The 14,709-nt window shown below is 38.4% G+C and overlaps 1 protein-coding gene across 1 annotated transcript; it reads right to left on the bottom strand.

Moving 5' to 3' along the window:
* Nucleotides 1–223: 223 nt before the first annotated feature.
* Nucleotides 224–14,235, bottom strand: Sri (sorcin). Its single transcript, XM_015502343.2, has 8 exons — nucleotides 14,098–14,235; nucleotides 13,053–13,136; nucleotides 11,118–11,187; nucleotides 6,096–6,139; nucleotides 5,214–5,361; nucleotides 4,883–4,996; nucleotides 3,837–3,895; nucleotides 224–1,727 (listed from the first exon to the last, which is right to left on the bottom strand). Exons 1-8 carry the CDS (start codon nucleotides 14,146–14,148, stop codon nucleotides 1,701–1,703), a joined length of 597 nt encoding a protein of 198 aa, XP_015357829.1. The 5' UTR covers nucleotides 14,149–14,235; the 3' UTR covers nucleotides 224–1,700.
* Between the last annotated feature and the right edge of the window lie 474 nt (nucleotides 14,236–14,709).

The following is a 14,709-nucleotide window of genomic DNA, read 5'->3' as shown; positions in this document are numbered from 1 at the left end:
TACGCATATGTACTAGTGGGGGACAATAGGTTTGCTATGTAGTGAGTGTTTTAAAATAAATATTATCTAAGCTCCTCCCCCATATATAATATATATTATATGTATATATTATATATATTATATAATATAAGTATATATAATATATATATAAATTAGGGTTGAAAAGTATTTATGAAATATATATCTTAGCATTTAGAAAACACATTAGTGAAATGAGGCTAAAGAGACTTAAGAAAACTTTTATTTTCATTAGTTGATAACTAATTGTTCATTTGAATGGTAATGCTCACATTGTGCCCTCAAGTAAGATACACTGCCAGCAAGGAGGAACTATAATAGCATCATTTTTTTTTTAATCTGTTAAGCTTTCTTGCAAAAAAAAAACAAAAACAAAAAACAAACCAAAACCCCCTCCCCCCAAAAAAAACCAAAGGCAAATCAGGACAATTTTAAATTTAAGAATCAGAAATGCTGTTTCTGCTTGTTATACCAACACACCTTTTCATGTTCAGAACTACCAAGATGTAAGTGCTATCTCCTTTTCAAAGACGGGAAACTAAGACCCTAGGGGTTATCTAAAATAATCAAACCACACAGTAAAAGGTGCAGCCAGCATTAGAATCCAGATCTTACTGAAAGCGCATGGTTTAAAAATATTATTGTTTAAATTGATATTGATATATATATATTCAATACCTGTTTATTAGAGACTATTTGGGAAAGTAGGAGGAAGGAAGAAAACAAACCCATGATCCTGATGCCAGATTAACACTTTGGGACACTCATTTAAGTCTTTTTGCTGTGTGTTTTTAAAAGCATAAACACATGACATAACTAAATTGGATGCATCAATATTTTTAAAATCAATACATCTTTGACTTTAAAATTGAAGCATATATCGTATACAAAATTTGGAAAACACTGAAATGCATAAAGAAAATTAGTCATGAAGCATCCCATTAGCCAAAAATAACTATAGTTAATATTTTCATATATTCCCTTAGTCTTTTTCTATGAACTTTCTTTTTACATAGTTAAGCTTATAGCATATAAGATTCTTAAGTATAGTTAACAAAGGTTTGAATGGATGATGACAAAGAGGGACTTGGTGACAGTATTTGCCACTCAAATTATCCATACATTTTAAAAAGGCAGAAAATAATCACTCAATGTTCCCTGTCCATTCACAAGGCCATGAAAATATGTGTAAGTCTAAACCCTGTGCTGCTAACTTTCTAGGAAGGTAAACTCTAACATGGATTACTGTTTTTTTTTTTTTTTTGCATTCAAGTGGGTGTATATCATTTACCGAAGAATGTTCCACACAAAACTTTCAACCACATTGAAAGATAACAATTGTAGCCTGATTAAGTGTTTCATATCTCATAATGAAACGTAAATAATGTGCCTTAAACATTTTGTATACTCAAATTTATAATAAAAGAGGCTTAGTAGGAAAATAAGATATGACTGATATTAGCTCAAGGAAGTTCTAGGTGGTATAACACACTTGATCTTACTAAGTTCCAAAGAATTTATTATCAAAACTAAAACCCAAACTTCAGTTGTGTGTAATGTAATAGACCTTTACAAGAGCTGTCAGGGGAAGTAGCCATGTAAGCTACACACGGTACTGAAGGCAAAGAGTAAGCAAATGCAAACTCCAGGTGGAATGTTGATTGACTTCCAGCAGCTTCCTCTCAAATGGTCATGACACACTGAATGAACTAAAAGAGAGAAGAGCCAGTGTTATGCTACAGACCACAAAACACTTAGTTCGCTATAGCTGATTTTTTTCAACAGTTTACATTTTAGTTCTCCAACTTGGAATTAAGGATTAACACACACACATACACACAACCTCTAATATATGAGTACATCATGGATGGAAAGGTTCATTTTTTTAGGGAAATGCTCTACTATAAAACCCAATGGAAAGCTGGGTGTGGTGGCGCATGCCTGTAATCCCAGTGGTTTGGGAGGCTAAGACAGGAGGATTGTGAGTTCAAAGCCAGCCTCAGGAACAGTGGGGCACTAAGCAACTCAGTGAGACCCTGTCTCTAAATAAAATACAATAGGGGTGGGGATGTGGCTCAGTGGTTGAATGCCCCAAGTTCAATCACTGGTACCAAGGAAAAACAAATGGGAGCCAGGTATGGTGGTAAACAACTGTAGTCCCAGAGACTCAGGAGGCTGAGGCAGTTTCAAAGCCAGTCTCAGCAACTTAGGCCCATTCTCAAAAAAGTGAAAGACTGAGGATGTAGCTCAGTGACAAAGCATCCTTAGGTTCAATTTCTAGTATAAAGGAAAAAGAAAAAGAAATACCCAGTGGGGTTCTTACTTCTTACTGGTATAAGACATTACTTCAATTGATAAAGGATTATTTAAATCCTGGATAATATTGAAGATTCTACAAAAGGTCACAGTCAAAGGTACCTGCTCACAAATACAAATAACTGGAATTTATACTGTCATATCATGTTCCAAATTGCACAGTTTGACCCCCTTTAATGGAGCATTTTTAAACAATGTATTCCTTTAAAATCTGCTTATTAAAATAAACCTAGATGCAAATAAAACCTGAGTTTAGAAGCACAAGCATTTGATGTGAAATGTTGGGATCCCCCACTAAACACACAGAAATAACTCTGCCCCTTCTATCAACTTTTTCTTTGACTCTCCAACACTGATAAGGCCCTGTGTGCTGCTAGTCCATGCAGCTGTTCCACAAGGCCAAGCTGATTATTCCTATTTTAACAGAAAAAGAAGCTAATGATCAGGACATTTACAAATGTCTTAAATGGCTCCATTTGAGGCCAAAGCCCATGCTTTTTTCATTCCCCAGTGCCCTTGCTCTCTAATGCAGTGACAGGACTGTCAACTGAGAAGCTAAGCTAAGGCACACTAAAGAGAAAACACCCTTAAATAGAAGAAAGAAGCATTTTATACTTTCACATATACTATGCCTTTCCAAAGTGCACTGACAACCACAGTAGCTGTTAGAAATATTTTAGAATATTCAGTGATTACAGTGATTTCAATTCTCAAAGCGATTTTGTTTTTTAATCAATGGCTAAGCAAAAACATGAAATAACTAAGCATCTCCTTACTTTTGTTACACACATCCAGTGAATGATATCAGAGAGGGCAGTTGGTTATTTCACACTGGCCCCATCCTCTCTTGTTTAGTGTGGCTTTTCAGTAAAAACTTCCTTTAAATTGTTATTTAAGCTGGCACCTGCTCTTTGTTCTCAATTAAGAACATAGTTGTGCAAAGTGCAGGTTTGAGCTATTAAAGCTACTTCTCAGTCACTGAGATGGTTTGTTTGTAGAAGGGAATATCAGACACAATACCTGCAGCATGTGTTTTGAGGATATTTCTGACTGAAATCTTAAAACAGCCCAGTGAAAGAGGTACTACTATAATGACATCCTTCTCTTTATTCAAAAAGTTTCAAAGCAATTAAGAAACCATATAAGTGACACGATGCAGCTAATCAATGCAACAGGCTAGACTTGAACCCACATCTTTAAATACAAATCAGAGGTCCAACCTATAGAAAAAAACTAATAGTGAATGAAATTAATATATTTTAGGGCTGAGGTTGTAGCTCAGTGGTACAGCACTTGCCTTGCACACATGAGGTGCTGGGTTCGATCCTCAGCACCACATAAAAAATAAACAAAATATGTTTTAGATGGTAACTCCTTCTGATCACTTAATCTCTGATTTCTCTGGCATCTTTAAGATGTTCTTAACATCTAAATTCAAAAGGGATGCCCATTTTTTTGTGCACTGTATCCATCTACATAGCTCTTAATTTACTTAGACTTACATCATCATATGAGAAATTCACCATGCCTTGCTGACCAGTGTCCCGTCTTCGAAAGCTATCTGTAAAATAACACAATAAAATTTATAGTTTTTTTAAACAGCTTTTCTAAAATCACCATCATTGATTATTTTAACACTAGGATGGAATTATAGTAACATATAAATTGTACAAACTGTCAACAAGGCCAAAGCAAAGATTTACTATGCAGCAAAGTGATATCATAGGCAGAAGTTAACAGCTGTCCTTTTTTTTTTTTTTATGGAACTTGTAGGAAATACCTCAAAGTGAGTTTTAAAAAGCTGTGCAACTTCCAAGATCTTTACTTAATTGTGATGAAAGCATAAAATTTCAAACTTAATAAAACAGATATTGTTGAATTAAAGAAATAGATAAGAGTTCTTTTATATATATATAAATTTTTTTTTAGTGGTCAATGGACCTTTATTTTATTGATATGTGGTGCTGAGAATTGAACCCAGTGCCTCATACATGCTAGGTAAGTGCTCTGCCACTGAGCCACAATCCCAGCCCTAGAGTTCTTAATATGATAAATGGGCTATGATAAAATATCCCACCCATTTCAGCCCACTTACAAAACAAAGAATTTATTTCAATTTTCAAAAATTTCACATTCTAAAGAGAAATCACTCATAATCCCACTCCAATAAAAATTCTCAGGTTAGGGCTGGGATGTAGCTCAGTTGTACAGCACTCATCTGGCATGTACATGGTCCTGGGTTTGATACCCAGAATCACAAGAACAAAAAAGAAAAGAAGTAAAGCACAAATTAGCTCATTATGTTTTGGACTATTTTAGTAAAACTTATTTAAGATTATTTTAATGGCAGATTACCCACTAACCAAAAAAAATTCTGTAAAACAAAATTATCATACTATGTATATGTAACAGCAATGTCACAAATTGACTAAAGCAACTACTGAAGCATAGAAAAAACTGGGGAGAATAAAAGTTCAGAAGCACTGAGAAATAAAATATCAACTGAATCCTTGTGGCTCTTGATGACCACAAACCTCACAGAACACACCTGTGAGTGCTCTCAGCTTGACACAGCAGGCAATATAGTCATCGAAGGTGATCTTTCCACTGGTGCTGTATCGTTTTGCAATTGAATTCACAGTTTGGGGATTCAACCTAAATCCTGAAAGGCAGAAAAGTCATCCATTAAAAGTTTGAAAAAGAAAAACCACTGAAAAATAATCGAGCACAATTTTTAAGACTGTGGACTTTATTTATGAACACACACAATTTCTAAGAAAATAAAAACGATCTTCAAATAGCACTTACTATTAGAGAAAAAACAAAAAAAACCCACTCTACCTACCAGTGAACAGAGAGTTCCAGTTAGTCATACACACCCATGGTTGTCAGCGCCTTCTGCAATTCTTGAGGATCCACAGTTCCACTCCGATCACTGTCAAAACTGATGAAGTGTTGTCTCCAGCCATTCAGTACAGACCAGAGTTCTTTAAACTCATTGAACCCCATTGTGCCAGACCTGTCTCTCTGAACTGTAATCAAGGATCAGAGCTTCTTTATTTTGTAACATTTTCTAATGATTAAATGAAAAAAGGGGGGGGGTAGAGGGAATTCAATGTTCTTTCTGCTAAAATATTTTAAAGTTATTGTACATTTTTCTTGGTATGATAAAATAGAAAGGTTGATGATAGCACACAAAGATTCAATAAAAAGGACCTATGGAGAAAAAGCTCTTAGTACCTATTTTTACTATGGGAAAACTAAATGGTTTAAGTAAAAGGTAGTCTTGGTTCTGGAATTGTGTGCACTTCCTAGGCAGCCCAGGCTATGTTGTCTACCCTTCTGTCCTGGAGTCCTCTCTTGTCAAGTTCTCCCAGACCTAAGGATCTCACCCCTGGAAGTTGGACTGGAATGGACATCACTTCATTTAAATAAGTCCAACACCTGGGGTGTGTATGATCCCCTCATTGAAGGTTGGGTGTGGATCCTGCAGAGCCGTCAACACTAAAGGGAAAAAGCTTTTTGGTCCTTGTCTCCACACTTATTCTACTTTGATGCCTCCTTGGATTCTTAAACAACTGACATTCTGTTTACTAAATTTCCTTCCCATTTTTACACCAAACCATATCCTAAAAGCCAATTATTTCACCAAGCTTTTCAGGGATTGTCACTTGGTGTTTTAATTCTGTGATAAATTCCTTCAGGAAGGAAATTTCTTGTCAAGAAACAATACTCTAGACAACCATCGAGGTAAAGGATACATCCAGCATTGAAACCATAAGCCGACAGGTCTCCAGGTTAAAAGCTGTTAAATCAAGAAAAGTACAGACATATAAACACAATTTCAAAAGTTCACATTACATTAGCTATCTTCAGATTAACTAGTGATGTGATTATTTGCTTTTTTTATGCTACTCAGTTTATGTGGAACTAAACTATATTCTAAGTAGATTTTTCCAGATAAAAGGATTTCTTCTTCTAGAATACAAATTTGATTTTAACAATCTTAAAACAAATATTTTTTAAAAGTACTATATAGTACAGTTAAACTTTTTTGCCTTTAAAACTATAATATAGTGAGTCCAATTAGCCATACGGGACCAAAATTATTATATCCACCATAGTTGTGTGGGAAGGCAGAATGGCTTTGTTCATAAGTTACCATATGTAATTTGCTCATAAATTACCATAAATAGCCCGTTTTACTATTTTTATGCTTAATCATTTGTTTTTCTTTCTTTTTTATTTAATGTTAGACACTGAGCAGTAACCTCTTACCTAAAATAATCTATGACCTCTTTTCATATATAGTAAGTTTATAAATGAAACCAAGTAAATGTACTTGTTAAAACTGTTTTGAGTAAGAGTACTCTGCAGTAAGAGCCACTGACCCCTGCAGTGGTGGCCACCATTCAGAAGGGTTTTTAGTTCTCCTACTGTTTATGAGCAATCTGAGGACATGTAATAGCGTGCTTATGCAGCCAAACCAGAATATGCTCAATGATTGTGGCCAACTGGTAATCTAAGAATTATGAAGTTAAAAATAGAGAATCCCTTGCGGCTTACACTGCATTCATGGAAATCAATTACTTTTGAGGAAATTTTGTGCAGGTACAAAGAAGCTGTATATCTAGAAGGCATAAGTAACAAGTGTCAAGTGGGAAAAGCTAGTATAAATTCTGCAAGTTTAAGATGCACACAGAACTAACCTTTTCCATAGCTTTTGCTAGTTTCTTTTATTTCCTCTACCCAAACGGAAATTAGAACACAATTGGACTAACTTATTATTACCATCTCCAAGCAGTATAAATGATAGTTTTCTGTATTTAATGAATTATTGTATTTGGCATATTCTCTCCCAGAAATAAAAGACTAGCAACTATTTCTATCTTGGTATTCAATATTCATTTGATTGACATACAATTTTCTTAAGAAGAAAGAATATGTCAACACTTTCTACATTTTTTGGAAGGATCTTATGGATTCTTCATTCTGACTTTTAAATTGTGTAGAGGTATAAAGTCCCTTGAGTCTAGAGCAGTGATTCTCAGCTCTGGTGCCTATAAGAATCACCTGGAAAATTTAAACAATCCTGAACATGGGCTGCATCACTGAGTTCCAGTGTGTTTTAGAGCTTCTCAGAGGATTCCAGTTGGCAGTCAAGGTTGAGACCATACTCTACTCAAGTGTGATTCCTGGACCAGCATATTAATAACACTTGGGATCTTGTTGGAATTGCAGAATCTCTATGTACATATATGATGCATTAATAAAAACCAAAAGTGGTGGGAAAAAAGGAATTGTAGAATCTCAACCCTTACCTAATAAAATACAATCAATAAAATCAGACTCTGAATTTAAACAAGATCCTCAGTGAGATATATTCACATTAAAGCAGCTGGCCCAACCTAGACCAATAGCGCATGGAAACTTGTTAAAGGTGACAACCTGGACCCATATCACATGGAAACTTGTTGGGGTGATGTTCTTACATCTTACCCTAGACCTCCTGAAAAAACATCTAGGGTGGGGCCCAGCAATCTGATTTTCTGTGATCTTTCCAGAAGATGCTGCTGCTGCTAAAGTCTAAAAACCACTGCCCTAGATGGCTTGACAACCACAGGACAGAGGTCACCATGTCTGGCTTACATCGAGATTTCCAAGGGGCTATGAGACAGCTTCTCTGCTTTCCAGTTCCATGAATGGTACCACCATCTACTCAAAGTTCAGCCAAGACAGACACCTGGGAGTGTCCTCCATTCTCTTTTCTGATATTCAATCACCTTCTACATAGCTTCAGGATCCATTTTCAGTTTCATCGTCACTTCCTGGTTTAGTTAGCATTTCTGTAACCTATATGACTCCATGGAGACTCTAACATGCACCCCTGACTGTTTAACTGAACCACTGTCTCCCGGTTTTGTCTTTACCTTATAACCAGGATGCCATGTGCTTTCCTATATAAGACCCTCTACGTGTGTTCTGCTGTCATGGTAAAGGCCAATTGCCTTACCTGACTTGTAAGTAAGGTCATGCACGGGTGTTCCCAGTTCAGCTAGTCTTATCTTCATCAATTCCCAGACACTAGGCTTAGAGAGATTTTTGATTCCTTCCCTGAATGATGAGCTCTCTGGGTCTTTCATTATGTTCTGTTCTGTCTGCCTAGGGCAGTTTCCCCACCCCACTCACTTATTGGTCAGCTTCATTTCAGCTGTACTGTCACTTCTTCTCAGTTTAGATACTAATTCTGCAGGGAAAACTTTCCTGCCTCTTGACTGAGGTACCATCTTATAACTTCCCTTATCTAGACAAGATGACTCTGGGTATGCCTAGAGCAGTTATAGCCACTTTTAAACTAGTTCAGAAGGGGGCTGTGGGTCCTGATTGGCATATCCCTTCCACCCACCTGTCCACTCACTTGGTTCTGTTCTTTTTGGTTGGAAGCTGGGCTTAAAAGATTGATGTACAATTTCTGTGATAAAAAAACCACCTCACAAGTAGGGTGATTTATTACAGGCTAGCGGAAGACATTAAAGAAATCAACTAAATCAGAAGGTCCTCATGTTTCACAAAAGGTCCTCTATAATGCACTGATTTAAGGCCATCATTACATGGGGTTTTCTCAAATAAAATTCTTAAAAGGACAGCTAAGGATATATAATCTGCTTTGTTAGAGTTTAAAACCTGCTGCACTTCTTCTATTACAAGTGTATAGAATAATAGTTTATGAATGACACTACCTCATATTGTTAAACCCTGCTTTTATAGGATAAGGTCTACCCATGGAGCCAAGTGATCCTAGGGTTTTGTGACCACTGTTTCTTGCAATCTTGGCTGAAGAATTTCAAGTGAGTCATATATAGTAGCAGGTAGGAGTTTATCAGAAAGAAAGGAAAGGGGGTAAAGGAACACTATCATGGTAAAGAGTGGATTCTCTCAAAGAAGAGAGGGATATCCTGCTTTTCCAGTCCTCCAGTTTTATTGAGTCCTAGGGAAGTTTCCAGAGAGTCCTGCCCTGATCTACCTTTAGATTTCTGACCGACAGCAAAATTGCCTCAGACTTCCATGTCTCCACTACACATAATGTTATCCCATAGATGAGGAATTTTACTATCATAATGACAGGCTAAATATCCAAAGGCAACTCTGGGTCATCTTGGTCCTTGCTGACTGGTTCTAATTGGAACCTGTTCTTATAGATTTTATGGTTGGGGCTTTGCTTCTAATTGTCCTGTCTTCCTGAGTCCTGGAATCTGGTCTGCATAAAGGTCACTAAAGGTCCCCCTTCAGGGTTACCTGTTCTTTCTTATTGGCAGGGAGGCACCTTTGGGCTTCCATTTCTCCTGAAGATAACAGGTTATTTACTGAGGAATGTGACATATTCTACTGACTTAAACCAAGAGGAGGCCAGAGTGGCCACAGATAAATAACTTTTTAAAAGAAGAGGGTCAGCACAGTAGGCCCAGTGTATATAATTGTCCCCTTAAACCACTGTTGCCACAGCTCATGTCTGTCTGCTGTCACTGCTATGAGACCTGCCTTGTTCACCAGCTTTACTACTTGAAGTTAACAATTAACCTTTTAAATGTATTGCCTACAACAGTAAAAAAAAGGAAAAAACAGGCAAACAAAAACAATTAATCTAGAAAGTGCTTCTTTTGTTTAGGACCAGATTAAATGACAGAAATTTAAAAAGTTCTTTTGTATTAATCTCCCACCTAGGAAATAGTAGGTCATATAAAAGAAGAAACACTAACAATAAAAACATAAGTAGTTCAAAGAGAACCATCTAGTAAATATGTCATGTCAAAGAGTCAAAAATGCCACTATAAATCCTCAGGTGTGAATTCTGGTTTGAGTATTTTTAATTCATAGCTTACCCTTACTGAAATCAAGCCCCTTATGATACTAAAAACAATGAAACCAAGGCTTCATTTTGATGTTCTGTCTCAATTACCAACTGGAAAAAAAGTTGGCAGGTAATGGACTTGAACTAAGACACTATAATCTATCCTAGAAATTGGTCATGGTCAAGACTGGATTTGAAAATTAAGTACACAGTACGTATGCAGGATGATGAGAAGCCTGGTCAGGATGCAGCATCTCTGCAGTATTTCTCCATCTACTACTTGTAGCAGAGACCTCAGAAGGCAGGAAATGGAGGGAAAAACAAAATTACAGGGCAGCAAAGTCAGTCTTTGAGGAACTAAGAAGGGAGAGAAGAATGACTAGTTAAGGAGTTCAGAAGTAAAAAGGGTACTTTCCACTTGGCCTGAATACATTTTCTGAAACAAAAGAGGAAAGACCCTGAATACATTTTCTGAAACAAAAGAGGATATCATATAAACGTTCATGTGGCCAACAGCGAGTCCAGGGCTCAGAGATCAGGAATGCAGGACTAGTCACTCAAAACTCTAAGTGCCATCAGGCATAAACAAAGTAAGCTCTTGGCAAATAGTCAGCCATGACTATTAGCTCCTACCATTAATAATACCTGACCCAGCAGATTTCATTTCAGTACCTCAACTTGTCCTCTTGGCCACCCAATTGTCTCACTAGTTTGAATGGTTCCAAACCCACTAACCTGGTAGGTAGAATAGAATGACTTACTTAACTGTTTCCAAATCAACATTTAGAAATAATAGTCGTAAGTTAGCTTTTGCAATTCTAAGCTTGGTTGAATCAGGAAAGCTCAGTTTCCTTAAAGGCTATAATGTCATGTAATAGCTAATGTATAAAGAACAAGAGGACTTTAAGAGAAACTTTGGAACTTGTCAACTTACGTTTATATCCTCCAGCAATGCCCGATTGTGTCAGACATCTCTGCAATTCATCAGCATCTATTTGCCCATCCTTTTATGAAGAACAGGAAGAGGGATCACAGTTGTAATTTGTATTTTCAAGTTATTTGTTTACCCTCAATATTCAATGCAGCAATACTAACAAAGAAAAATGAGTATTATCATGCCCCCCTTCTTTTTTAATAAAAAGAATGTCTTCCAAAAGTGGGCAATCTTTTCCTCATCCTAATTCCAAACATAATTTAATGATGAAAGAGAGCTTGTGTTCGCAACTTTTGTTCTCTCAGTCAGAGCTAGGAAATTGCCCAAAGTAAGCATTTTAAAATAAAATGATTTAAGGAGTTGTTTAAAAATTTTTATTTTCTTTTTAGGGGGAAAGAGCAGGGTACACAGCAGACATCAGTAAATAAAAGGCCTAATTCAAACAGAAAGAGACTCTTTGATCACCTTATGAATTAGTGAATTTTTTTTTGTAAAAGAGCACAATTAGACCTAGAAAATATAAGTTAGGCTCCCGGTTACCTGCTCACTGACTATACTAGGTCAGAACTAGAGATATGTGTAATTTCTAGAGATTTTAAAATAGAATATTTAAATTCTCAAGTTTTGAGTATAATAGGTTACAAATAAGGAGCAAGAGTAATAATTTGATGATGAATATGCTGAATACAGGCCAGGGCTGCTGAAAGCTAAGCAGATAGGGTCACTTACACACTGGAGGCTCCAGCAATCTAAGAATGCTAGTCTTGAGGCGTGCCCTGTCTTGTGGTTTCAAAGATACAGATCAATAAAAGATTAAGCAGATACTCAAGAGGAAAGTCTTGCAGTTTTAGACTCAATTTTCCATTCAAGTTCTCAAAGCTGTATTTCTTAGAGTGTTACTTTAAAAGGTGATCCATAATATGCTATAGCATTTTTTCATATTATGATTTTGCTATTTCTAGCTTTTTACCAAAACAAGATTAAGTTGAATTCATAAGAATAAACAGCTCCTCTGGGTGTGTCTGAGTTATGTAACAGTGTATTTACTATACTCAGTGACCCTGGAAGCTAGGTAAGTGTCTTCCCTTGGGGCAACCCAGCAGCTGTCATACAACTTGGGAATGCAGAGAAGTGGATCTTGGGGAGTTGACCTGAATTCTTTCTCTGGGTCAATAGGCCACAACACCTAATAAGGATGTGGGAGAGCTGACCTAGTAACAGCATTTGCATCAGAGAGAAAGTAAACTGCTCACAGGATTAACTTCCTGATACTGAGAGTAGTAATTTCTTATTTAGAAGCTTATGGGTTTTTACCATACATACCTATTTCCTAAGGATAGGTAAAAATTAACAATCAAATTCACTAGAATCTGGCTACATAATTACTAATACATGTCTTTAAGTTGTACAGACCAAGGTTTATGTACATCAGATCTTGAATTTCTTCTCTTGAAACCCCCCTGGACTCACAACTCAGTTCTAAAGACATTTTCTACCTTACAGATCTTCAAGTATACTTAGAATCCCTACTCTGTTCAATCTTACCCTCATTCAGTCACAAGCTTATTTTCCAACTCAGCTAACTTAATTAAGTACAGATACTATTTTGTCTTAATTTGCTCTGAATATTCAGAATAAAGAACTAAAATAAGAAGCTAGAATCCCCCTACTCAAAGAGGCTGAGGTAGGGATAGAAAGTTTGAGGCCAGCCTGGGCAATTCAGTCAGACCCTGTCCCAAAATAAAAAGGGCTGGAGATATAATTCAGTTCAATTCCCAGTACTACAAACAAACAAACAACTGTCTTTCTTTCTATCTTCCTTTATACAGGCAAAGAGATTCATTTCCAGGGCAAAGTTCATTTTTGTGTCACTATATCAAAAGGTCACACAAATGTGAATCTGACAGTTTTTTAATATTAAAAGGAAAAGCTAACCTGTCCAGCAACGGAAGCGAAGTAACCATACAGTGGATCCTGAGTTTGTCCTGGAAACGCAGGCCCTCCAGGAGCCCCTCCATACTGTGCAAAAGGAAACACAAATGCATCATTCCGCTGAATCAAGTTGTATTCTTTCACCACAGAGAGAGCTTTTGTGCAAAGCCAGGCAACTGTGTGCTTGCCCTTCACATGACTTAGCTCCCCACCACCAGCACACTCTAACCAGCAATCACCCCACCTCTTTTTTCCACTCTCACCCTTTTATAACTTAAGGACTGGTGACTTGGACCCAAACTGGTTTTCATGAAAGTGAGAGCCTGTATATGTGAAGTCACTTTAAAAAGCCCTTTTAAACTGCAGGTTACAGCGATGAATATAACCTAGGCAAGGGCAGAGCTCCAATTGTTTTCCTTGTTTGTATAGCTTTTATGGTGTTTTAAAAGTGTTTTAAGTACTAGGTATGGCTGGAGTTGGTACAATGCTGAGACAGGTGTGGCCTAGGGAAGAGTTTGGGACAGGTTATCTCTCAGGCGGGGCAACGTAGTTTCAGAAGGAGCTCCCTAGACGATGCGCTTCCTTGATGCCTGGCCAGGTAGACTTCCTCCAGGACTTTCATGCTCACAAATTTTCCCTGACCTCCGCCCTCCTGCCATCCTCCCTCACACTTTCTTTTAAAGGGATGAAGACAGATCTCAGGACCATTCTAGATCAAAATGGCTGTAGTTGCTTTGGGGGAAAACCGAGAGGGAGGAAGAGGAAGCCAACACCCCACTTTCACAATTTCATGCCGCGTATCCGAGAGTCACAGGGTGGGCTTCTTGGATCCCATTTCACTCGTGCCTTGGTCCCACGGGGCCACCCAGGAGAAGGGACCGGGGGATGGATGAAGAGAGAGGCGGAACCGCAGGGGCCCGAGACTAGGCGGGGAGCGCGCAGGGAGAAGTCAGGGCAGCGCCCCCTCCCCGCGGGCCGCAGCGCCTCCAAGAACGGCCTGTCGGCGTCCTCGGAGCCCCAGGCTCGCGCTGGGGCAAGCAGCACTTACCCCACCTGGGTAGTACCCGCCGCCGGCGCCAGGGTGCCCCGGGTACGCCATGGTGCAGACTGCGCCGCCGCCCAGTGCGCCTTGCCTCCCCGCCCCGCGCGCGGGGCCGCCCCCGAGCGCACCACGCCGGCCCGCGGGGGACGCGCGCTGCAGCCACCTCGGTCTCCCGGGTGCTTCTCGTCGCGGGCTCTACCTGACTAGCGCGCTTCCAATTCTTTGCCGTTTTCACGTCAAGGCTATGCATAATTGAAGGTCCAGTGGTGACCTAAGATCTGCGATGAAATTCACACATGGGACTTTCTTCCCTTCGAAACTAATGGCACATTCCAACACCACTGCACCGCCCGGGGAATTCATTTTTTTCCCCCTTCCTACTTGGCTATTTTCTGGCACATTTTTTATTTTAAATAACGTTATTGGCCAGGGCAGACCCGCTATGAGCAGCGTTATGGGGAAGGGCCTGAATGCATTAGAGCAACTTTATGGTGCCGGCGGGTGAAGGGGCGTTGAAAGATTAAGGAAGCGCCTTTGGAAAACAGGAATAAACTTCTGGAACTGTGTGTGCAAGGAGGCACTTGGCTTGCGTTTGCACAAGTCATTGAACAACAATGG

The sequence above is a fragment of the Marmota marmota genome, unplaced genomic scaffold, assembly GCF_001458135.2.
Source record: "Marmota marmota marmota unplaced genomic scaffold, marMar, whole genome shotgun sequence".
Classification (NCBI taxonomy): Eukaryota; Metazoa; Chordata; class Mammalia; order Rodentia; family Sciuridae; genus Marmota; species Marmota marmota.
This window is presented reverse-complemented; position numbering and strand designations above follow the sequence as displayed.